This window comes from Quercus suber, unplaced genomic scaffold (genome assembly GCF_002906115.3).
Source record: "Quercus suber isolate HL8 unplaced genomic scaffold, Cork oak 2.0 scaffold_686, whole genome shotgun sequence".
In the NCBI taxonomy this organism is placed as follows: domain Eukaryota; kingdom Viridiplantae; phylum Streptophyta; class Magnoliopsida; order Fagales; family Fagaceae; genus Quercus; species Quercus suber.
In genome coordinates, this window is record NW_027070127.1 from 310,418 (window position 1) to 335,284 (window position 24,867).

General features: G+C 35.3%; 3 protein-coding genes and 1 non-coding gene across 6 annotated transcripts; 2 read left to right on the top strand and 2 right to left on the bottom strand.

Annotated features, from left to right (window-relative positions):
• Window positions 1-331: 331 nt before the first annotated feature.
• LOC111998847 (uncharacterized) lies at window positions 332-4,579 on the bottom strand. The gene is given in 5 exon segments (XM_024030956.2): window positions 332-977; window positions 1,136-1,317; window positions 3,367-3,469; window positions 3,574-3,760; window positions 3,763-4,579. Coding segments are annotated over 5 exon segments (1,188 nt in total). The 5' UTR covers window positions 4,214-4,579; the 3' UTR covers window positions 332-712.
• Window positions 4,580-7,016: 2,437 nt separating this feature from the next.
• LOC111998796 (pheophytinase, chloroplastic) lies at window positions 7,017-13,746 on the top strand. 3 transcript variants are annotated; one of them, XM_024030902.2, is made up of 7 exons: window positions 7,017-7,336; window positions 7,434-7,541; window positions 7,628-7,766; window positions 10,266-10,436; window positions 12,404-12,644; window positions 13,010-13,101; window positions 13,336-13,746. In XM_024030902.2, the coding sequence occupies exons 1-7, from the start codon at window positions 7,222-7,224 to the stop codon at window positions 13,607-13,609; spliced, it is 1,140 nt and encodes a 379-aa protein (XP_023886670.1). In that variant the 5' UTR covers window positions 7,017-7,221; the 3' UTR covers window positions 13,610-13,746. The 3 variants fall into 3 exon arrangements, with proteins under 3 accessions (XP_023886670.1, XP_065622235.1, XP_065622234.1); XM_065766163.1 differs by lacking the exon at window positions 13,010-13,101 and having other exon boundaries at window positions 13,336-13,519; XM_065766162.1 differs by lacking the exon at window positions 7,017-7,336 and having other exon boundaries at window positions 7,343-7,541.
• Window positions 11,227-11,372, top strand: LOC111998860 (U4 spliceosomal RNA). The gene has a single exon (XR_010626040.1). It is a non-coding gene; the product is annotated as a U4 spliceosomal RNA (small nuclear RNA).
• Window positions 13,747-16,865: 3,119 nt separating the features above from the next.
• On the bottom strand, window positions 16,866-24,861 carry LOC111998787 (uncharacterized). The gene is made up of 7 exons (XM_065766152.1): window positions 24,029-24,861; window positions 23,258-23,926; window positions 22,315-22,617; window positions 18,106-19,783; window positions 17,793-17,870; window positions 17,290-17,431; window positions 16,866-17,210 (listed from the first exon to the last, which is right to left on the bottom strand). Exons 1-2 carry the CDS (start codon window positions 24,386-24,388, stop codon window positions 23,360-23,362), a joined length of 927 nt encoding a protein of 308 aa, XP_065622224.1. The 5' UTR covers window positions 24,389-24,861; the 3' UTR covers window positions 16,866-17,210; window positions 17,290-17,431; window positions 17,793-17,870; window positions 18,106-19,783; window positions 22,315-22,617; window positions 23,258-23,359.
• Window positions 24,862-24,867: the final 6 nt, after the last annotated feature.

Consider the following 24,867-nt stretch of genomic DNA (forward strand, 5'->3'; position numbering starts at 1 on the left):
TATGTTATAAACAACATTTTAACACTGACATAGCACCCTCAAAAAAAAAAAAAAATCGCCCACCTAGAAATCATGTCTTCATTTATCACCCGCGTCCACCAACAAAAAAATCAGACAAATGGAGAACGGAGGAGCAACAACACAAGCTACATCAACGCCACCGATAACCATGCAAGGAGGAGACAGCACACTCACATGGCCAAGTAGAGAAAACATATGAAAATTTTCTCAAAATTTGCTGATGATAATTACCACATTTCGAATACCAAAAGAGGAGAAACTGTATGAGAAAAATGACTTTAAAACAGTTATGGTGCAAAGGAGAGAACAATTGGAAAGAAAGCTTCCTACATTCAAAACATTAATTTATCCAAAGTTCGATTACGATTCTATTATTACAATATGTGAGCCACAACATGCCTTAGAGAAACTAGCAATGGAAAGTCTTGAAATTCTGATCAAATCTGTTCCAGTTCTAATAATACAAGCATGAATAAGGGAGCACTATTTAGAAAACATCATCATGAACTATGGCATTGCAGCATTCCATTCAGAACAACTGCAAGTGGTCATCAGTCCAAAAATGTAATAAAACATCACCACATGGAGAATATAAGGAGTAGACAATTATTCCCTCATTATATTTGCTCTAGTGAATTAAAAATGCCACAAAAATACTTGAAACAAATAACAATTGTACATGGATAATCGGTTATGACTGCTTAACTACAGCAAAACACTCGTTAAGGAATTTATGAAGCTCTGATGAATATAGGCTGGGGAATGTCCTGTAATGGTCAACATGAGGGGAAGACCCAAAGTTGAAAGTCCTTACCTTTCTCCCCATCTGCCTCTGTTCCTCAACAAACAACTCTACAGACTGAAACGGAATGACTTTGTCAGCTGTACTATAGAGGTAAAGCTGAGGACAATAAGGCTGGTTTTGTGAGAGGTTGGACACAATCTTTGTTAACCTCCTGCGAAACCAGAAAGAATTAACTGCTATCATAATATGACAGTTTTCTACAAAAGCCAGTTACTAGTAATCTTGGAATAATTGATACGATTAGCAACATACTTGCAGACCATTTAGTAGAAAAATATGATAGCAATGTTAAAATACATAGATACTTACGATTCAACATCAGGCAACTTTAACAAGACAGAGAAAAGCCTCTCTAAAACTGATAGAATCACAGTTTCAACCATTGGAGGTTCATTCCCTTGCATCTTCAACAAGCTCACTTCACTTCTGGTTTCATTCATTACAGAGTTTCGCTTCTTCAGTAGAGCAGTAGAAAATCCAGCTGCCCACACCTGACAGGGTTATGACATGTTATCGTCCAAAATATTTGCAGCTTATCAGAATGAGAGTGCTAATAACATCCTGAGCAATAAACTAATCAGAAGTAATTTGAAGCTGGAAATCAGAATAAATTAAAACAAGCCAGAAATCTTACTTTTACTTAAAGTTGGAAAATGTGATCAAAGAAGTTTATCTATATAAACATTCTAGTAACAAGTGTTTATATCTTTTATGAGTGTTTAAGAAGAGAGGAGATTCTAACAAATATTTGGACATCATGGGAGATATACATTAATACATGTGCATTTGGGGCCCCACTCTTTGATCTTGTATGCAAAGTCATGTTCCTAGTCCGGAATAGACCTAAATATTCCATGTCCATCCAAAACCTTGCTTGAATCATGATGCTAGTATGAAAAATGGCAATTCTATCATGTTGAAACATGATTGAAACCTTGAACAAGGTGAAACAAGTTTTCAAGGAACCCAAGAACTTTCAGCTTCCAAAGATCTTCTCATACATACATTGCCCACTTGCATTAAAGTTGGTATTGATGAGATGAGTTTTTAAAATTTTGAAAATTAGTGATGGTTTTAGAATTCAAGGGTTGTCGTAAAGATAGACATTATTCACAATTAAAATTTAAGGGTTGTAAAATTTAGCATTATTCACAATTACAATTGCAACTTTAATAAAATCACACAGTAGAGCTGCTACCATGTAAAAACAAATTGGTCAAAATACACTGATGGTCCCTAAACTTTAATTCATGAGTTTTTTAGTCCTTGAAGTTTCAATGATAGATTTTAGTCCCTAACAAACTTAAAGTGGTTGCTTTTAGTGCATAAGGAGTGACAATGTGTCAATTTTTTGTTTGGCCATGTCATTTAAGGGACTAAAAAAAGATCACTTTAAACTTTGGGACTAAAATCGCTTGTGCTTATTAGGGACCAATAGTGTATTTAAGCCAAACAAATTTCATTATCTTTAAAAAAAAAAAAAAAAAAATCAGTAAGTTTTGGCCCAAGGAGAGAGGGAAAGAGAAATTCAATCTGGTAAATTTCATCATCTTTTTAAGAGAACCTTGGCTCATCTCAAGCTGCTTTCAAACCAGGCCAGATCGATAATAGTTTATTTGGACTGACTGGGGTGATTAGCACAGTTGAATGTACTGAAAAGTCACTCTATTGCTATTTGAGAATTCTCCCTGCCCAATGTCAATGTACAGAACTGCAGCTCTGCTTTTTAAATATTGCAGAAACTGCTTTCTACTTAGATTAATATGACCTTACTTGGGAAAAAAGAATGCTTCAAAGATGAGAATAGTGGTCCAAGAAGAGAAGAATCATTAATGATCATCTAAGGCATAAAAGTGGCCAAGAAAAACAAATAAGTAATTAAATAGATGTAAAAAAGAGCATTTTCAACACAAAGCAAATGACTCTATGTTACTGGCTTGCTTGAAGATTGATGTTTCCTGTTTTTCCTTTTTTCCTTTGGTTAGAATGAAGAAATTTTATATCATGCCCTAGAGAGTGTTATTATTATCAAGGAATGAAAGAGGGAGGAAATAAGCTCATGCATTGCTATGCCAATCATCTGCTTTAACAACCCATCTAAATGGCATAGCAATGCATCAAAGCCTTGAGTAGAAATGATTGCGGACAAGTTACAATCATGATTAAACTTACTAAAAGGTACTTCCAATTCTAATTGTGAGAAAGTTTCACTGAACTAAACAATGGTATGATGTTTGGCCCCATGCAATGACTGTGTATTAATTCATTTCATCTAGTTGCAAACCATTATCTAAAATAAACAAACACATCTGCAACCACCCCACACACACACACACACACACACACACATCTTTCATCTTTAAGCTATATAAACAATGCTACAGAACAATTATAAAAGAAGCATAGTCTATCAATCAAAAGCTACTATCACCCTCAATTGGGCACTGCTGAAACGCAAAACACAATAAGAATTGCAAAATGTACATTCATGAAATCAAACATATTAGACTAGTAGATGTTTTTCAATTTTTAGTTTCTACCTTAGGATTAAATGGCTCCGCTGCTCCCGAATCAACAATGCATCCTTTAACCTTTTCCATCAGATCTTCTCTACCCTTCAAAATCTCAAGAATGGAACCATAGCTGCAAGAAAACCAAGGCAAACAACAATTAATAAACGCCGACACGCAATCCTTTAAAACCAATGGAAGCGTAATTTCAAAGTTTCAAGAGAGCAATCAACCTACACAAACCAACCGGTATTGCTGAATGTGTGGAAAACCAAGCAGCGTTCTCTACCATCCTCTTCCTTGTCCGAAACCCAGGATACAAGCTCGTTGGCCAACGCCACGATTCGCTGCTCAATTCTGTGGCCTAAATCAAACCACAGCAGCTCGCCGACATCGACCACGAAAGTCAACGCATGGAAGCCCGGGAATTGTACCACTCCACGTATTTCTTGAGGTGCTTGGTCTTGGAACCGAGCCAACCCAACAACACTACCGTCACTACCGGCTCTTTGTCACCCACAAGTACTCCACCATTGGTAGTGGATCTCTCCGGAGCACGACTCCACGCGAAAACGCCGTCGTTTGATGAGCGAGCGAGGAATTGGTCGTAGTAATTGTTGGTGGTAGAGATTGGGTTGGAAAACAGAAGAGACGAAAAGGAGAAGGGGTTTGGGTTAGGGTTTATAGGATTGGCTGAGAAGGAAGAGGCAGTGAGAGAAAGCGCGCATTGGGGTCTCGGTCTCGGTCTCGGTCTTGTTACGGCGTCGTTTCGGCGGTGACGTGAAATGAGAGAAGACGCGTAATACGGTGCCGTTTTGGCAAAGACTTGGTGGTTGAGAATGGAGTTACCACAGAAGAACTTAACCGGAGCTTCCATAGCGGAAAAATGCAATTTTTTTACTATTATTAATCGAATCCAAAGCCAAAGCCTAAAAAGTGCTAGGGATTAGTGCGGTTACCTACTGTAGCTGAAGGAGCTAAGAAGAGGAGCATTACCAGTTTGGAATGGTGCCACGTGGCATCCTAATCGCAGTGCTACGGTAGGGGTAGGGGTAGGGGTAGGGGGGCATTCCCAGCTTCAGCTACCGAACTGGTGGCGGTAGCTGAGAACGCCGTCGTATCGGGGGGAGAGAAATGCGTTTTAGATCCGAAGACGAAGAAGAAGAAGAAGAAGAAAGAGTTGACTGAGAGTAATGACTAATGAGTGATGACAGAAACGAAGAAGAGAAGGGGAATTTCGTAACGTGCCATGGGTTTGCTTAAGTGGATAAATAGGTTTTAATTTTTTTAATATTAAAATGTTATCACACAGTTAACATAAGGACAAATTCCACTCATTTTTTAAATTTTATGAACCAACTAGTCTTAATCTCGTGTGCATTGCATTGGATAGTTAAAAAAAAAAAATTATATATATATATATATATATATTTTTGCTTGAAGGTATAATCAATTTTATATAATTTATTTTAAAATAATGACACTAAAATAAATGAGTAATTGCCCTAATGAATGCATTTGTATATTCATATTTTCATGTTTAGAAAAACTTTCACTTATATTTAGTAGAACTAAAGTAGACCAAAGTGCGGCATTAATATAGTTTAATAAGAGTGTAATAATAATAAATGTTATATTTAAGATTTTAGATATTACAAGTTTGATATATATATATATATATATAAAATTTGGATTTAGAATAGATGCTCTCAATCCAAACCTACATTTTCCCATTATATGAGTGTATAAAAATGGGTTGAAGGCACTGAATGGACCGAAGTGGACAAAATAGAACCAAATGATTGAAGTGGATAGCATAGGACCAAAGTGGATTGTATTAGACTAAAGTGGACCAAATAATACCGAATGAACCAAAGTGGACCAAATAAGGCAGAATAGACAAAGTGGGCTGAATAAGACCAAACTGTACTGCATAGAACCAAATGGACCGAATAGGATCAAAGTGGATTGAATAGGACAGAATAAGGCCAAAGTGGACAAAATTGACTGAATAAGACTGAATTGGACCGAATAGAACCAAAGTGGACAGAATGGACTGAAGTGGACTGAATAGGACCGAATAGAACCAAAGTGGATTGAATAGGTTAGAATAAGACCAAATTGAACCGAATAAGACCAAAGTGAATAGAATGGACTGAATAAGACCGAATTGGACCAAAGTAAATTAAATAGAACCAAATAAGACCAAAGTAAATTAAATAGAACCAAATAAGACAAAAGTCGATGGTATGGACTGAAATTACTGAATAGAACCAAAGTGGACAAGATGGACCGAATAGGATTGAAGTGAACCGAATAAAACCACAGTGAATTGAATAGGACCAAATAAGATCAAAGTGAACAAAATGGACCAAATTAGATGAAAGTGGACCTAATAGCACTAAAGTGGATTGAATAGGGCTGAATAAGACCAAAGTCGAAAGATAGACCAAATAAGACTGAAGTGGACTGAACATGACCGAATAGGACCAAAGTGGATTGAATAAGACCGAATAAGACTAAAGTGGACAAAATGGACCTAATAAGACTGAATTGGACCAAACAGGATCAAATAAGACAGGATGGACCAAATAGGAAGTTGACCAAATTGGATAAAACTGAATAAGACAAAAGTGGAAAAAAAATACTAAATTAAATAGATCAAATAAGACCGAAGTGGATTGAATAGGATCAAATAAGTCCAAACTGGACCGAATGGAACTGAAGTGGATTGAATAGGACCGAATAAGAACAGTGGACTGTCCTATTAAGAAAAAGACCAAAATGGGTCGATTAGGACCAAATAGAATTGAAGTAGATCAAATAGGACCGAATAATACTAAAGTGGACAAAATGGACAGAATAGGACCAAAGTGGACTGAATATAACTGAAGTGGACCAAAGTAGATAGAATGGACCAAATAGAATCGAACATGACCAAAATGAACCAAATATGAATGGGTGGACCGATGAATGGAGGTGGACCAAATAAGACCAAAGTAGATCGAATAGGACTGAAAGTTTTTTATTTTTAAATTTTAGTCTTTAGATGTTAGTTTAATGGATAATTACCATTTTCTCTAAATGAAGATCAAACATTTTTTTTTAAAATGGGAAAGATCAAGTATTTTTGTTGAAATGTTAGTTTAATTAGTATACCACTAATTAGTTGAGTTACAAGATTTTTTACTCCTCTTTGCCAACTTTTAGCATGCGGTTGTAGTAATTTGTTGGCTATATTATTGAATTTCATAATAAAAAATATTAAATCTATCTTAAAAAATTTGTAGAAGTATTATGTCCATAATATATTTATAACACTGTCACAACAAATCATAGATGATTAATTGTTATTAGGTCTAATTTGAACCTACTACTTAAATTATTTTTTTGCCCTATTAATAATAATACGTAACACCTTACTGCTGTCACTTAGGATTTGATGAATTAGGACTGTAATATATCTTCTTTATTTGAGAAACTATGGCTGTAATATATCTAAAAAAAATTATGTAATAAAATGAGAAATAACAGAAAAGCCAAGAAGCAATAGAAAAAGATCTCATTCGGCTTTAATTATTTATTTTTAATTGTAACCACAACAGTTTCAGTAAATATTAAAGAAAAAATAAATAAATAAACAAAAAAGGACCGTTTCTGTTGGAAAAGCAAACAGAGGTCTCTACAGTCTCATCTGGCTTGGACTCCGCCACAACACCAAAGCTTCGCCAACCACATAAACATAAACCGCGGGTTCAAACTACAACTTCAAAAATCTGCTGCCTCTTCTCTTCTAGAAAAATCTGTGTTTCAGTTCCTCTACAGTTCCCACCATTTGTCTTGTCAAACCTAGTCCCTGGTTTTGTCTTTTAAGCTTCAATAATAATGTCTTCTTCTCCTTCTTCTTCATGTGCTGCTCCTCTTTCCTCTTCACTCAGAGCCCAACTCTTCAACCCATTTCCCAACAGATTTATTTCGTCCGCACGCTTTTATCAACACCGTAAGCCCACTACTCTCTCTTTTTAGTATAAAATCACTAGCTATTAAACTTATTTGAGTACCTCTCTCTCTCTCTCTCTCTCTCTCTGTACTTGAAGGAAGCAGCAAATGTGAGATGAGCAGAAGGGGCTTCGCTTTGAAAGGAGGAATTGTAGCTTCTGGTGTTTCGGTTATGGGTTCTTCTTTGATAGCCGAACCTGCTCAAGGTCTGTTTTCTCTTTCGCTTTTTTTATTATTATATCATATATGGCTTTTCTTTTTCTGAATTTGGTTAAGTCGAATTCTTTTATAGGGGTTGAGAGATTGGAATTCAAGCCAGATGGGTACAATTTTTGGACATGGCGGGGTCATAGAATACATTATGTGGTGCAAGGAGAAGGGTTTCCAATTGTTCTTATTCATGGCTTTGGTGCCTCTGCATTTCACTGGAGGTTTGTTTCTTTTAATGCCCATGTTCTCATCTTCCGTCTAATCTTATCTTATGTTAATCCTTGTTGGATATTAGCTCTGATACCATGTTAAATAGACAATATTATCAAACGTAATGTGTTATACCATGTTGTGTATGCTAGAGTGGATGCAGAAGAAGAAGCATAGAATAAGAACATTAAGAACACGAGGGTTACGTGGTTCAGTTTTGACGGCCTACATCTGCGGAGGAATCCCTTAAGAGCTACATTTTTATTATATAAGAGTGTAGTGTAATAACTTGTGTTACAATGAACCCTAACATAAGTATATATAGGCGACTAAACCCTAGACTACTAGTACAAGCAGGAATGGACTTGGGCCCATTACATTGGGCTAATATGTCTAATATATATCTCTAACACCCTCCTTCAAACTCAAGGCAGAAGCTCGATGAAAGTTTGAGGTTGGATAAGCATGAGAAGATCACTTAGAGATGCTTTGAAGAATGCCTTTGAAGAAACCACAATGAAGAATGTGCCAATTGACCAAATTTGGAGTTTCAAATGAAGAAACGGAGTCCAAAATTGGAATCTACGAGAAAAACTGAGCAAGATAGGCATTTTCGAAAATTTTGACTTTTGGTCAAAGGTCAACGCAAAAAGTCAAAGTCAAAGAAAGTCAAAGTCAACAGATCAGGGTCAAAGTCAATGGATACATGGACCGGGTCGGTTCCGGGTTTTCCGGGTCGGGTCACGGATCGAGCTGCAAAGCCGCTGACTCATCCTGATGACATGGTGCTGACTTGAACTAGGGCTGACGTGGCAACAGCTTGCGTGGTGCTGATGTGGCAAGATGACGTCATCAGATGACATCATCACAATAATCGGCGCGTGACTGGCGCATGCGAAGTTCACCGGCGCGTGGAGTAGAAGCCTGAAATCCTAAAGGCGCGTGAGGGCGCGTGCAGGGTCAGATGGCTGCCGAAATTTCTGGTTCTGTAGATCGGTCGACGAGGAGGCCGTAGGGACGGCGCGTGTACCAAGAAGACGATCTGGAAATAGGAATCTGAGGCGGCGCGTGGGAGGTTTACCGGAGACAACTGCAGCGCGTGGAGGCGCGTGGCAAGGTTTCGGGTGACCGGATTTCTGGGTTTTGGTCGCCGGAGGTTGTGGAGCACATCTGTGGTGTTGGTTTCAATAGGCGAAGCATGGATTTGCGCAGATCTTATAAGTTAAGCCACGGCTTGCTTGGTTGTTGGATTTTGACACAGCACAGAGCCATGATGGCTACGTGATGCTGTGGAGTCCGGATCCAGCAGACAAACATGTGTGACTTCAGACGGTGGTATGCACGTGAGAATCTTCTTTGCTGTGTAGAGATTTTGTTTGATGCCAAGAACGGAGTTTGGCTCTGATACCATGTTGAATATTAGCTCTGATACCATGTTAAATGGACAATATTATCAAACGTAATGTGTTATACTATGTTGTGTATGCTAGAGTGGATGCGGAAGAAGAAGCATAGAATAGGAACATCAAGAACACGAGGGTTACGTGGTTCAACCTTGACGGCCTACATCCGCGGAAGAATCCCTTAAGGGCTACATCTTTATTGTATAAGAGTGTAGTACAATAACCTGTGTTACAATGAACCCTAACATAAGTATATATAGACGACTAAACCCTAGACTACTAGTACAAGCAGGAATGGGCTTGGGCCCATTACATTGGGCTAATATGTCTAATATATATCTCTAACAATCCTGATGATATTTTGTGCCTTCATGTCAGTTTCATATTTCATCTTATTCCCCCACTACTGTGAGTATCAAGTCCTAAATTATGAAACTGTTTGCAATTTGAAGTTCCTGTCCATCTCCGTTATTCATATTTCATAGCAATAATGGAGTTGAGAAAAGGGGTTGTTGACAATTTGACAAAACTTTAGGTTTCACCAATGTAATCAGTTTTGATTTTCTGGCAATTACTTTTTCACGCTAAGTGAAGCTTTCTCCCTCAAACCTGTTCAATGAATGTCAAATTGATTTATGAATAAGCCCTAGGTGAAATGCAAAGTTTTAATTAATGGTTTTTTTTTTTTTTAGGGTTTTTTGTTTTATTTTACTTTTTAATTTTTATTTGCTCTGTTACTGCCCAGAATAAAGTGTATAATAGAGTTAATTGAAAGAAATTTATAAATTTGGGACTTTCATTGACAAAATTAAAAATCTAGGACCTAATCTGAAACATGATATAAAATTTGGGCTTTTTATGTTATATTTTACCTAATAATTTTTATATGACTAAGTGGGAGGTGGATTCTTTGGTACTATCTTATGTCACTTGATAGATGATTTTGGTTGGACCTTCATTCTAGAGAAAATGGCTTTGGATTTGTTTAGTTGTCTGGTTGCGATACCTAGTTTATCAGCCTATATGTATGATTTCTTTCTTCAAAAAAAAAAAAAGTTTATCAGCCTATATGTATGATTTAATTATTTCCTTTATCCATGTGCGCAGGTACAACATACCTGAGTTGGCCAAAAAATACAAGGTTTATGCCATAGACTTGTTAGGGTTCGGGTGGAGTGACAAAGCACTTATCGAATATGATGCCATGGTATGGAGGGATCAAGTAGTGGACTTCTTGAAGGAAATAGTGAAGGAGCCAGCAGTTGTAGTTGGAAATAGGTAATGACCAAAAATAAGTGGCTATTTGTTGTCTCTACACTTCACTTATATGTGATGAAGTTTCACCATAGCCTAATATCTTGGGTTTTAGGGATGAAAATTTTTTGCAACTTGAAATCCCTCTGTTTCACTTTCAGCTTCAGGAGTGAATTTAGGATCCCTAGAGTTCTCCAAACTAGGATTTCCTTTTAAATCAAATATTCTAAAGGCTACTCTACATCATGAGTTTTCTTATTATTTTGAGGATGCACGGACACTTTATTTAGGGTGCCATACCCGTATTGTATTTGTGTCATACCAGTGTCGTACTTACTGTTTCATGTTATATTTTTCAAAACTTGCTTGTGTTGCTGTATCGTACCAGTACTCGAACCTGTGTCCGTGTCCGTGCATCCTAGTTATTTTCATTATTTTTTTTTTCCTTTGGTAGTTGAATGAATTGCAGTCTATTAATTCTTCTTGAACCTTTTTGTCTACTGCAGTATTCTAGCTTGATTTGCGGTCTGTAAACATGAGTATCAACTTACAACTGGAAATAAAGTTAACTGAGTTTCTTTAATTGAATCATCTGGTCTGATCTCTCTTTTATTTTGCTTTCGTACTTCCCTAATTTTTCTTTGATATTTTTTCAACTTGATTGTACTTGCCATTTTTACCCTATATGTGCTTGGTGTGTGGGCTAAGGTGAGAAATGTTGCTGGCTCTTGTGACTGCCATGTAAATTCCATAAGAAAGTGTGTCTGCCAATTTTTTTCCCCTTGAAAAAGAAAATAAAAACTCTAAATAAAAACTCTTTACGCTTGGGGCAATGATTCAGCTAGCGAGGGTCTAACCAAGGCGCATCTACTGCTGGTTGAAAAATCTTTCCAAAACCCTTCTTAGGCCTGGGTTATTTTTCCTTTGTTTTCAGATAACTTATGGCCAGATGATAACTGCATAACTGCCATTGACTCATTTTATGCACAGCTTTGTATTTAAGGCTTGCGCCTCTTTCAATGAGTTCTAACACAGTGTAAGCCTTCTAGTTCAGTGCATTTGCTCAAGTCTGTTGTATGCCTAAAATGCAATCTCTACTTTATGCATATCATTGTAGTGCTGCCTCATTTGTGCCCACATTTCTGCTTGATGTGCCTGTAGAAAAATTGCTACAGGCAGACACCATATGGAAAAGGACTTCCTTCTTCTTCATTTTATTTTATTTTTTTGGGAAAAGGGGGGCGGGAAGGAAAATGGCGCAGCAAAGCAGGACAATAGCTAAATGTTTAAAAATCATATTATGAATACAACTTTAGAGATCCATAATATTTGAATTTTTACATTAATACGTAATTTAAAGTAGCCTTTTTTGTTGATTGTTTTGAACAAAAGCTACCTTCTTTTTACTTTATTATGGATTTATGGATTTTTTTTTTTGTCTTCTTTTTTTAAGCTGAATGAATTATGTGTCATACATAATTGAATGAATCACATCCTTAGAAACTTTGGTGAAAACAAAACTCCTTCAATCCATATATTGCTTATTTGTCTTGGGGCAAATTATACTTTTCCATCCTATACTATCGGGCTTAACCCCATGAACTGTTGAAACACACGATTACCCTACAAAGTTAACTTTGCTTCAATGTCCCCCCTGAAGTCTTGTATGGTGTTAAGTCTAACGAAATTTGGCATTGAAAGACCAATTTACCCTCTCTCCAAATCATATAGTTGAGGGTTAAATTGGTTTTTCAATACTAAATTCCATTAGAGTTAACATCAAAACAGACAGTAGGGGGTTAACTGAAACGTATTTTTTAAATTGGGGGGTTAATCATGTGTTTCAATAGTTCAAGATATTAAGTGCAATCGGGGTGATAGTTTAGGATGAAAAAGTTTAATTTGCCCTTTGTCTTGAGTGGAACAATGATGATTTTTTTTAAGATGTCATGGAAAATAGTAATTATGTAAGTCATGGTAATATTTTTCAGCCTTGGAGGCTTTACTGCTTTGGTTGCAGCAGCTGGGTTGCCTGAGCAAGTTGTTGGAGTTGCACTACTAAATTCTGCAGGACAGTTTGGAAATGCGAATAGTAAATCTAATGAGTCTGAAGAAACACTCTTGCAGAAGGCGATTGTAAAGCCACTAAAGGAGATTTTCCAGCGTATAATTCTTGGATTTTTGTTCTGGCAAGCAAAGCAACCAGCTCGCATTGAATCTGTCTTAAAGAGTGTAAGACACTTGCTACCTAATTTAGCTACAGTTTTTCTTCTTAATGCTTCATGGGTGTTTGTGAAGCTTAAGTATATTTCTGTTAGCATTAGCAGGATGTTAATTATATATTCGGGATTAAATGCTGATTTCTTTCTGATATGAAACATGAATGCTTAAACATATATTGTTATGAATGAGTAAAGATGCTTGTTCTTGCTTCAAGCATCATATTTTGTACCTTAAGAATTGAAAGTATATTTTCCATCTCCTAATGTATTCCATGTTGACAATTTTATTTGTCCGTTGAACTCCCTGAAGTCATGAAAAGCACCCTCTGTTTATGATTGTTCCATGGCTTTGTACATTTTTTTTTTCCAATACAGGTGTATATAAATTCCTCCAATGTGGATGACTATCTTGTGGAATCAATAACAAGGCCAGCAGCTGACCCTAATGCTGGAGAAGTTTATTATAGGTACTTATGAAATATGCTCATCCACCTGGCTTCCATGTTTGTTTAGATAGTAGTATTGGATTAATAAGATCCTCCCCGGCATGTAAGATGATGTCCATTTTCTTTCTTTACAATGAATATGAAATTGTAGTTTAGGTCTGCTTATAAAGCAATGCTGATTACAAGAACGATTCAATTAGCCTATAAAATTCTACCCACATTTATTTTATTCTGTATTCTCATTGGTGTCCACAGGTTAATGACAAGGTTCATGTTGAACCAAAGCAAATACACTTTGGATGGTGTCTTGAGTGAACTCTCTTGCCCACTGTTGTTGCTGTGGGGTGACTTAGACCCCTGGGTCGGTCCTGCAAAGGCTAACCGAATCAAAGACTTTTATCCAAAAACGTCTCTTGTAAACTTAAAAGCTGGGCACTGTCCTCATGATGAAGTTCCAGAGCTTGCCAATAAGGCTTTGTTGGATTGGTTGTCAGGTCTAACACTTGAAGCCTCCCCCCAGTCGTTGTAACTTTGTTCAAAATAACTTCAAATCTAATAGAATTACAACTCATATTTCCCTCAAGGTCTTGCTTGTAAAATGATTGTAAATGCATTCATTATAGTGCTTGGTTCAAGCTTGCTGTGCAGGTTGGTGGGTTATTTTCATTACGGGGGTCCTTTAATACAAAAGTGATAATTATGTTGATCTTATTCTTTTTATCATCCCTTTTTGAAAAAAGGGGAAGTGGGGGGTTTGAAATTTTGTAAAATTACTTTTTGCGACATGAATTTAATTCTCTTATTTTTTTTTAAAAATTATAATAAAATCAATTTTAATGATTTACAAAAAATAAAAAATTTCAGTTATATTCTTGGCCTTGGGAGATTTGGTTAGATCTGTTGGTGTGTGTTCCAAACATTTGACCTAATCACATATTGATTAGCAGTGTGCTCATACGAGTTTATACACTATTGTGGGCTTCGTTTGGTGTCTTTAGATCTGAGGCCTAGATGAGGCGTGGGTCTCCGCTATTACACATGCGTGTCCCATCTTGTTTGGTTGCTTGCGACCATTGGGTTTTTGGCACTGCTAGTGTTTAGGTTTTTTAAAACTAATCAATATCTTATTATTTTTAACCAAGTCAATGGCTTGCTTAACGCATCATTAGAACTTGTCTGATCAGCTTCTTCTCTCTCTCCAATGGTTCTATATACCTTCTCTCCCACATAGATTGATCATCTCTCTTGAGTAAAAACACATCATTTGATTATTTTTATCTTGAATGAAAAGACTTTATAGAAGGTTGTTCTTGAATCTTGGTGTGTGAAAGTATGTTCAACATGAAGGTTAGCATTATAGTCTAATCTTGGGGGTTGTCGGTCAAAAAACCATTTCATATTGAATTTTATTTTGGATGTCATAAATTAACTTTCAAAAACAATGCATTCGTGTAATTCTATAGTTAGTGAGATTTTTCATATAAACTTGATTTCTTTGTTAAATATTTTGTACATTGACAAAGAAAAACTCCAACAACATCAAAACCTTGAAAAAAGAAAGAAAGAAATGGCACTCCCCTACACCCGGGGGGGGGGTTAAAAATATACTTAATATCATGTTTTTAGTTGGATTGTTGAAAAAGAAAAAGGAAATCGTTAGGGCAGTAGAACTGCTAGAGGGTATAGATTTATATGTTGTACTAATAGAAACATTAATTGAGTGTCATAAAGATAAATCTTGAAGGAAGTTGGTGTAATTTACCCTAAAATATACCTATAGTAAATAGTGTACATGTATATGTTGTGGAACATAAGCAAATTAAATTAGAACAATTGGAGGTTGTGTAATTCACGAGGGAGATAGGCATAATAGAGATTGTGTTTTAGGAAAATTCATTGAGCATAATTGTTGAGCTGAAGGAGGAAGGAGAAATGGAGAATGTTGTTACGAATGGGGGTTTAACAGAGAATGCAAAAAGCATGTCAATGCACATGGGGTGATGCAACTTCAGCCATATAAGAAGAAAAGACAACAAAGCGCCATGTCCAACACTAACACAATTTAAAAGCGTGGCTAGATGAGATCATGTTGAAATTTTCCTTTGCGTAAGTTTTATCAGAATAATAAGTAAATACTCGGAAAGAAAATATTTGTCAAAATAATAAGTAAATACTCGGAAAGAAAGTACACACTCAAGTAGAATACACATAGGAATTCTAAACAAATAGAATTTTAGTGATATTTAAAACATTACACACATTATTGCTACAAACCCCACATCACTCTTACTTTTTATTTCACTTAGCACTTGTTGGATACTACACACTTATTGGATAGCGATGCATAACCAAACGAAGCCTTATACTGAAAACTTATACTGTACTAGACTGAGGAAAGGGGACAAAAGAAAGACAAGTCATTAACCCCTATCACCAAAAGTTGACAATGTTGCATGCATGGAAGAAAAAAAGTCAAACTACTCTAATCCACACACGTTGGTCATGCATTACCCATTCCCACAATCCCACCTTGTCACAGATGCAAAATGGTTGAAGAAGTTATCACTGGCCTAATGCTAGAGTTCGTGATGACTCTTACAGATCATATAGATTGTATTGTAGAAAAGATCAAAATAATAATAGATATTAATTTAATGGAATGGAACTCTGAGATTCTTTAAAAAAAAAAGAAAAGAACGGTTGGAGTTCAGCAGTGCTAAAAAAAAGGATGAGATGTTGTCCATTTGGACAAAGGAAACCAGAAGGATGATATGTTGTCTAAAAAAAACACTTGAAAAAGTCCAACATAGAGCCATTCATGTAGCCTTCATTATACTGGGGGACTTGGTAGGCATCTGTAAGGCCAATAAAGTTAATGTTTATGTACCTAAGGAACTCTGTTTGTTTGAAACTGAGAATTACCCAAAGATAGTCCAAACTCTCTATTTTGCTTAAACACATTAATCCATTTCATTTGAAATTCTCTCTCAATGCCTCTAAAAAGTAATATTTTGATAATTGGAGGGACTGGATACATTTGAAAATACACAGTGGAGGAAAGTGCAAAAACCGGACACCCGAGTTTTGCATTAGTCAGAGAAAAAACTTCTAATCTTAAAAATCAAGCATGTGTTTTAGAGAAAAAGCTACCAATTATTCCATTACAACATAATTTATTGCCAGTAATAAAAATTACCCTTCTAGTTGTAATCTCCATTTAGTGTACTAAACGTGCCTTAAAATTACCAATTAATCAAGCTACCAGTCACTCATTTGTTCCTCCTACAGAAAAAGTGATTGATGATCACTTCGCACAACAAATGGAAAGGGACATGCTACAAGCTCTTTGAGCCAGTAGCATCTGGAATAGGTTCTACACCTAAAGAAAGCTCACCCTTGCCACAATTAATCTTCAAATTCTATTTTTAGGTCTCTAAATATTAGAGTAGTTTTATATTCATCACAGCCTTTAACTTAGATGCCCTCAATAACTTATTGGAAACAGCAAATAGTCTATTTAGTGAATGTTTCGGAGCTTCATCCTTCAAATCTTGAGGCAACCTCAAGTCTTCCTGACACTACATATTTGCAGACCTTAACAACATTGAAATAGATGCTCTCAAGTCTCAACAGACATTCATTAGAAGCTGCATGATACAAAATTTTGGAGCATGTTTATGAAGTTGCTTCAACTCCTATAGCTCTATAGGAATATGATAGGTCACATTACATTATAGCATACATTTGAAATACAATTCTCACACAAAGAATGATAGATCAGATCATGAAAGAGGAGACTAACAGTGTCATTGAATTTGTGGAAGCTTATGTCATGATAGACTACAACTACATTAGTTATCAATTGACTAAAATCAGGGTAGTTTTATATTCAACTGGCCTAAAATCATAATTAGCTATCAATTAACAAAAATCATAATCTAACTACAACAAAAACTAAAGATGACTCATTCTGTTTTTTCCAACCCCTATAAATAAAAAATTATTTCTCCTTTCCAATGCTAAGACCCACTGTAAACATGAGTCAAGCATGGCTCTACTTGGGAATTGCTGCTCAGTTTCAGTCCCAAGCTTTGAACCTCAACAAATTCTTCTTGAGTTATCTGCTATAACTGTGAACAATAAAAAGATAGTTAGACAAAGACACAAATAGAGAGAGACAAACAGAGATGCATGTGTCACTTTACTTACAGAAGAGAATCAGTGGCCACAAATTTTCTAGTAGCAAATTTAGGTGCCCTTGATGGAGTAGTAGAATTCCCAACTGAACCATCAGACAATTCATCTAACTTGGGAATTTCAATGGAAGATTACATCAACCATTAAGAAGCTTCTGCATATTGTAGGCATGACAGTTTTAGCCTTTCCATTGTTCGTAATTGAAAATTTTAGCTAATAATAATAATCAAGAAATACAACTTATCAAAATTGAAAATCAAGTTCTCAACTGTGGCATAACAATTTCAATTGTGTTCCTACTTTCAACAGCAATCTTCACTAGTGGTACTTCGTTCTCATTGTATTACTTCCAATTCTAAATGGACATTTTAGATTTTAATTCCAATTTCCAAGGTTGTTTCTTTATCGAAATCAATTGGCATCTTAAGTCAAAGACATCAATGCTTTAAAATGACTTCACTAGCAAAATAAGACAATTTAGCAAGTAATAATTAAGCAGATTTTCATTGTATTACCTTCAAATAGAAAATTCAAGAGCAAGAAACACTCAGGATCCAAAAGCCCGGGGGGCAGAGAGAGAGAGAGAGAGAAACCTGCAAAATTATATTGCAATTCTTCACATAAAGGGACTAACTCCCAGCAAAATTATATTGCAATTGAATCAAAAAAGAAAAGAAAAAAGTGTGTATTATCTGAGTCTACATGTATTAGTCATAATGCCCCATAGAGCTAATGGTCAACATGTTTATAGTGAAATATAAAGCAAAAAATCAACCAATATTGTGGTAGAGCTTTTCTTGATTTAACTACAGGAAATGGATGTTATACCTGAAAATGAAGTGGATATATCATAGAAATTTATGGTACACCATAGGATAGTATAAAGTATCATCATCTTCACATTTGGAACTCTGATTGAGAAGAGTTCAACCAAGGAGAAAAGTTAGCAAAACATGTAGTGGATCAAAAAGCTACAAACATCTATCTAAGACATTATATTGAACAAGAAGGTCTAAGGTAGTTAACAACATGAAATCCTCATATGTATGCTTAACTATATTGACATTTGACAGGTCATCTAGGACTGTCCCTGAAAAATATTACAAACTTAGAAAAAAGAAAGGGAAAATCAAGAATGGAGGAAGTTTTTTTAGAAACAAAATCCCCAAAAAACAAATCATGTAGTTCAAAGGAAAAATGTTTCAAGGACTATAAAACTCACTTCCTCCTCTAAATCATTACCATCAGATAAAATCCTGCTAATTTCAAGATAACTGAGTCTGCCCCATTTTAAAATCCTGGATGACCTTTGCTGAAAATGAAAAGGTGAAATAAGAAATAACACAACTCTACAAGTATGGACTTTATAGAAGCACTATCCGCAACTTACCTCACAACATGTTTAGCCCTCATGGCAAGGATTGGGAGCAGCTTTGGTGGTATGTAAAGCAAGTCCAGGAAGTTATATATATATATATATGTATGTGCGTGTGTCCAACTACATGGAACAAACAAGAACACTATCAATTACTTCCTGCATCTGCTATGTCACTCCATCTTTCTTAGAACCGTTTATAATGATAATGACTGATGAATCAAAAAATGTCAATTGGTATTTTTTCTTATCCTCAAATCTCAAGTTTCTCCATATCAAATAATATATGGTTATTCTAGTTGATACTATAATTATTTATTACAAACAAGTGATGCATCTCAAGGGCAATGGTAATTTGGCTTGATGGCAATTCTACCCTTGTGGCATTTATCAAGAAAGAAAATTTTATTCTCATGGTAGGAAAAAAAAAAGCTTTTCTACAAAGTTTTGGCTTAGGATTAAGTAATTGACCATCAATTTATAAGAAGAGTGCACACCATAATACTAACAAGGTACCTATGTCAAAAACAAATAGGGCACGTGTGTATGTGAGAGTGAGATCAATTAAGTTATTGTTTGGAGTTTAGTGGCTGTCAAAGGCATAATCTTGGATGAACTCATTGATGCTAACATCTAAAGACAAATTTCTAACATGCCGGTGTTTGCATTCCTTGCACATTTTGTTGTTGCCAATCAATGACCTCAATGCATTACCACTATAAATCATGACTTAGCATAGATTTAGGAAAAGCAATGATAAGAAATAAAAGAACTAATATACAGCTTCCATATTGTGTTAGTGGTCAACATTTCCATTTTCAGATGAGATAGTACATTTGATTTGTCCCTTGTAAAAGTTCAACCACCAAGGAGAACAGCCATCTAGAGATAAATTTATTTATTTAAACAAAAAAATGAGTTACTTGGATATAACATTTTACCTGGCTTAGTAAGAGGTTAAGAACTGTAGAACCAGAAAAATTATTAGCTGAAGCTTGAAAACTTCTGTATCACAGTGGACAATGCTTGCATAATTGCAACAGTAAAACTTGACAGAAAACTAGAATCCTTGACTCCTTGTATGGAAATTCTTCCAAGTTGAAACAAGTGCTACACATATGCTACCATAGCCTGGCAAACGTGATAAGATATTTTTAAATAGCATTTAATGAGCAATCATTTATGAATAGTACAAATAAAAAAAAGACATTCATACAAAATAGTACAGTCTCACAAACTAACATAAAATTGTCTAAAATGATTAAATAATATGTATGAATATTATCAACAGGGCAATATTAACATGCAAAATTAACATTATAAATGCCTGATATTTTAAACCAACCATTCGTTACAACATGAACAAAATCAACAAAAAGGGAAAAAAAAAAGAAAAAAGAAAAAAAAAGGAGAGATAATAAAAAATATGGAATTTCCATAAGTGACCTCTTCTCCACACTGTTTTTATGTACAAGATGGTAAAAGACACACGCATTGTTTATGCTGGATATAAAATCATTACAATTTTACTCATAACCATTATTTACCTACCTTTGTACTATGTATTCCAATAACAAGGCGAATTCTCAAGGTAATACACTTAAGAAACCACAAATCAATGTTTTGTACAAATCAAATGCTCGAAGTGATATTAGTAAGATAGGCCACAGATTCTTAGAAAATTACTATAATTAAACTCAACACAGTAATTGAACAAACAATAATCAAACAAAGCTTCAACCAAACTATTTGGGAAATCAGAAGCAATCCAATTAATTTATTTCGAAAGATATGCAAGCAGGAAAGAGATGAAATGGGTGTCCATGGCATCTAAATTACCTCCAAAGAATTTGAATAATTTGGTGGATCCATAAGATATCCAAGATACATAACTACATTCTTCCAAAGGGTAGAAAACGTGTTCACAATTGCTAATAATAATAAAAAACATTTTCTTTTTCAGGTATAAAGATTCATTCTAATGTCTCAAAAATAAGCACATCACATATCATAGAACAAAGACTTACAGTTGTACCGACTGCATAAGTACAAAGTACATCAACACAATAAGATACATTTAAAACAGTCCTAAAGGACAGAAAGATCAATTTTAGGCAAAAAAATTTGAGGACAAAGGAGTCTCATTAGCAGCCATAGTTATTTTCCCAATAGTGATGAAATTGCAGCACTGTCATCCTTATTAATTCAAATATTACCAATTAATAGAAAAAAATTACGTATAAATATTACGTACAAATATTACCAATCAAGTAGAGTTATATTCTTCCATAGATCACACCCAAAGTCATTTAGGAAACCCGGTAACTTAATTTTTGGCTAACCTGTCTTGAATGACCTGCCAACCTAGAAAAGTATTATAGACCTGAAAGGTTCAAAGCAACACCCCCAATTCATTGTAACAGCACAAATGGTTTGCTAGACATTTCCCTGTTATTTACTTTAAACACCACTAAATACTTAGGCAATCTGGAACATTTTAGACTTGAAAGGTTAACCAATAAGAAGGATGGTTTATACACATCTTGCCATTTCAAACCTTGGTTAGAAAACAGGAAGTGCAATGAAGATTATACGCATCTTGAGTTTGTAGTTTGTTTCTCTGAGCTCAAAATTACCATTTTGTCTTTACATTCACATATGTTAAGGGACTCATATTATTCTTCCTTTCATCTTCACTTTTATTTTATTTTTTTCAACTAAATTGTTATTTAATAAATTATATCCTTTTAATTTAACCAACGGGAAGATATAATAGAGAAGAAATAGCATTCAAAGCAAGGCCAAACTTGGTTGTATAAACATGATAATTCAACATCAAAAGCAAAGCAACATTGAATATTCACTTGACTTACAGTGCATAGAAACTAGCTGGAGTGCCCAAGTGTAGTAGCAAAGGTCTAATTAACTAAGCCACTCTTGAACTGAGACCTACTCTTGTAAAAATATCAAGGCATTTTTACAACTTTCTTTCTTTTCATTTTTTTTGGCAGTGAATTTTCATATAATATGTTACTAGTTTATTTAACTTTAGTTTGATATATGATAGATTAACACCTCAAATGTAGTGACATTTTGTTTTGATAGTCGAAAAATTCTACCACAATAATGGCAACATGAGCACAAAAACAACAATAAAAGGTTAACACTTGACTCCAACGAGACAAAATTGGAAAAAAAAACACACAAAACAAAAAATGTGATTGAGGAAGAACCTCTAGTAGCAGGCCTGATTAAAATTTTCACCTGGGCTTAGACTATATTAGCTACTTAAAAGCCTGGTTCAAATGAACCAGTTCTGAAGTGGAAAAAGGGTATGAAAATGTGTCATTCATTTGCTATGGTTACTGATTCTACTGAAAACTACAGCCTGTAGGCCCTTTTACTCTCCTCTAAAAATAGTTTGTTAAGCTGAACGATCACTCAACTTATCATCTATGATTTATAGATTTCTATCCTTCAAATTTACCCATTGCTCTCATACAGCAATAGCATGTTGTATGCTGTATTTTCATTATCATCTATGATTAAGATTTATTATCCATCAATTCCAACTGTACTAGAGAGGTATCATCAATAAAAATAGAGGAGAGAAGAAAATAACAAGGGCAAATGAAACAACAGAATTAAAGAAGGAGACAAACCTTATCATAAAATGCAAAAGAAGTTGAACACTCAAACAGAAACGACAAAGGAGAGAATAGTTTCAAGGCTGTGCTCAAATGGAGGCATATTTCTTTCAAATTCAATCAATATGTTCTGCTCTTCTTCAATGGTGAAGTCAGATTGAAGTCAGAATCATTGTCAACAAAGTAAGTCCCATTGAAGATGAACCCATATCAAACCCCTCATAACAAACATAGTAACTCCATCTCCATTATATGCTTGATTATACTCTTTACTTCTTCATACAGTCAAAAACTTATAGTCATATGCCCTGGTGTATCCTGTTAGTAATCAATACTTCATCAGTTTGGTCTTTTTTTTTTCTTCCTCAAGCACTTAATCAATTTTTATGAGATGCTGTAAACTTAAATAAAAGATACGATTAAATACACTTAAAAGGATTGCATAAAATTCATGGAAAAGAACTTGGGTACACTTCAACAAGCAACAAAAAATTTGGCTGTTACAGAGGCCAAGTAATACAACAAAGCCTAGTTAGTTGAAGGATATCACATAGCAGTCGGCTTGGTTTGTCTCATTCAATTTTTCAATCTCTCAATCAAATAATCAATAAAAAGTAAACATTCCATTTCATAGTAAAAGCTATAAAATAGTATGCCCAAGTGAGAAATAAAAAGGTCCAACCAAAACAATATAACAAAGAATTCTAATAAGATCAATTGTTGTTGCACCGGATTAGAGATCTCGGTAATTACTAATTCATACATGAAATGCTAAATGCACAAATGGATCAACCTAGAATTTATTACCATCCTACTTTCCAGTTTCCACAATCTCTTTTAATTAAGATGTATTTTCCTTCAATTTCAACCGTACTGGAGAGGATATCATCAATAAAAAATAAAGGTGAGAAGATATAATTAAGGGCAAATAGTGTAGCAACTAAAGAAGGAGACAAACCTTGGCATATATATATTTCCCGAATTCAATCAATATTTTCTCCTCTTCTTTAATGGTAGATTCAATCGGAGTCAGAATCATTGTCATCCAGGGTAAGGGCCATCATTGAAGACAAAATACTAGATATTTGAGGACAACAGATACATTCAACTTTGACCCCCCACCTTCTAATCTCACAAGGAGGGTTGTTGCGATCTGTCTCTTTGGCCCCCACCATATAATCTCCCATTCATATGTAACCTCAACGTGATTGTAATCAGATGGATTTGATTCATCCAACAGCTTCTGCAATTTGAGATGTGATCTAGAAGATATCCCCAATGTATCATCAGAATCACAATTTAGGATAAAGCGAGTAATCTCAACTTTTTCAAAACGATTAATGGAGAGGTAAACATTTAAATAAACACAATAGGAGGATAATTGCGGCCCTAGTCCAAAAGCGAAATAGACGGCAAAAACAGTTGGAAATTTGCAACCAACATGGAATGATATGGAATTTCCAACACTTTGATGCTTGGAATTCAACCACCTTGGAATCTCTGTATACGGTACCATAAAACAACGCCTATCGTTCTCATCCTCACGGAGCAAATCTCTACTTTGAAGCTTGGAATTCAACCACCTTGGATACACATATATGTCGCTTCTTTCTAAAATTTCTCCAATCTGCATATAATTAGGAAATTCAACGAATTAAATTAAGAAAGAAAGTTAAAAAAAAAAAATGTTTTATTTTTTATTTTTTTTTATAACTTGAAAAAGAGAGACCTGATTCAATAATCTGCTTGAGGATTGTGCATCTAATGACGTACAGTGACCTGCATGTAAATTTCTTATAAATTGTGGAAGCCCCAAAATTTGTCGTAGCTGCTGGCAATTCCTTATATTAAGGATTTTTAACGTAGTAAATCTGTTTAGGCTTTCAGGGATGCTAATAATATCAGAGCCAGATAGATTTAGACGGCTCAATACGGGAAAGTAATTGGGCTTCATCAAAAATTCTAATTTGTTTCCACATCCACCGAATGTCAGTGCACGTAACCTTAGAAACCCATATTCCGAAAGTCCATCAAAAGAATTACACGGTGGTCTCAATTTGGCACTGTCAAAATAGAAGCGCTGAAGCATTTGCAATTTGTAGATGCTGTCTGGAAGATCCCTCAGGTTGTGGCAATTAGATAAACTTAAATAAGCAAGCTGAGTAAGATACCCGATGCTGTCTGGAAGATCCCTCAGGTTGTGGCAATTAGATAAATTTAATCTAGTAAGCTGAGTAAGATACCCGATGCTGTCTGGAAGATCCCTCAGGTTGTGGCAATCATAAAAATTTAATCTAGTAAGCTGAGTAAGATACCCGATGCTGTCTGGAAGATCCCTCAGGTTGTGGCAATCTTGAAAATCTAATGTAGTAAACTGAGTAAGATACCCGATGCAGTCTGGAAGATCCCTCAGGTTGTGGCAATCATAAAAAGCTAATGTAGTAAGCTGAGTAAGATACCTGATGCTGTCTGGAAGATCCCTCAGGTTGTGGCAATCATAAAAAGCTAATGTAGTAAGCTGAGTAAGATTCCCGATGCTGTCTGGAAGACCCCTCAGGTTGTGGCAAT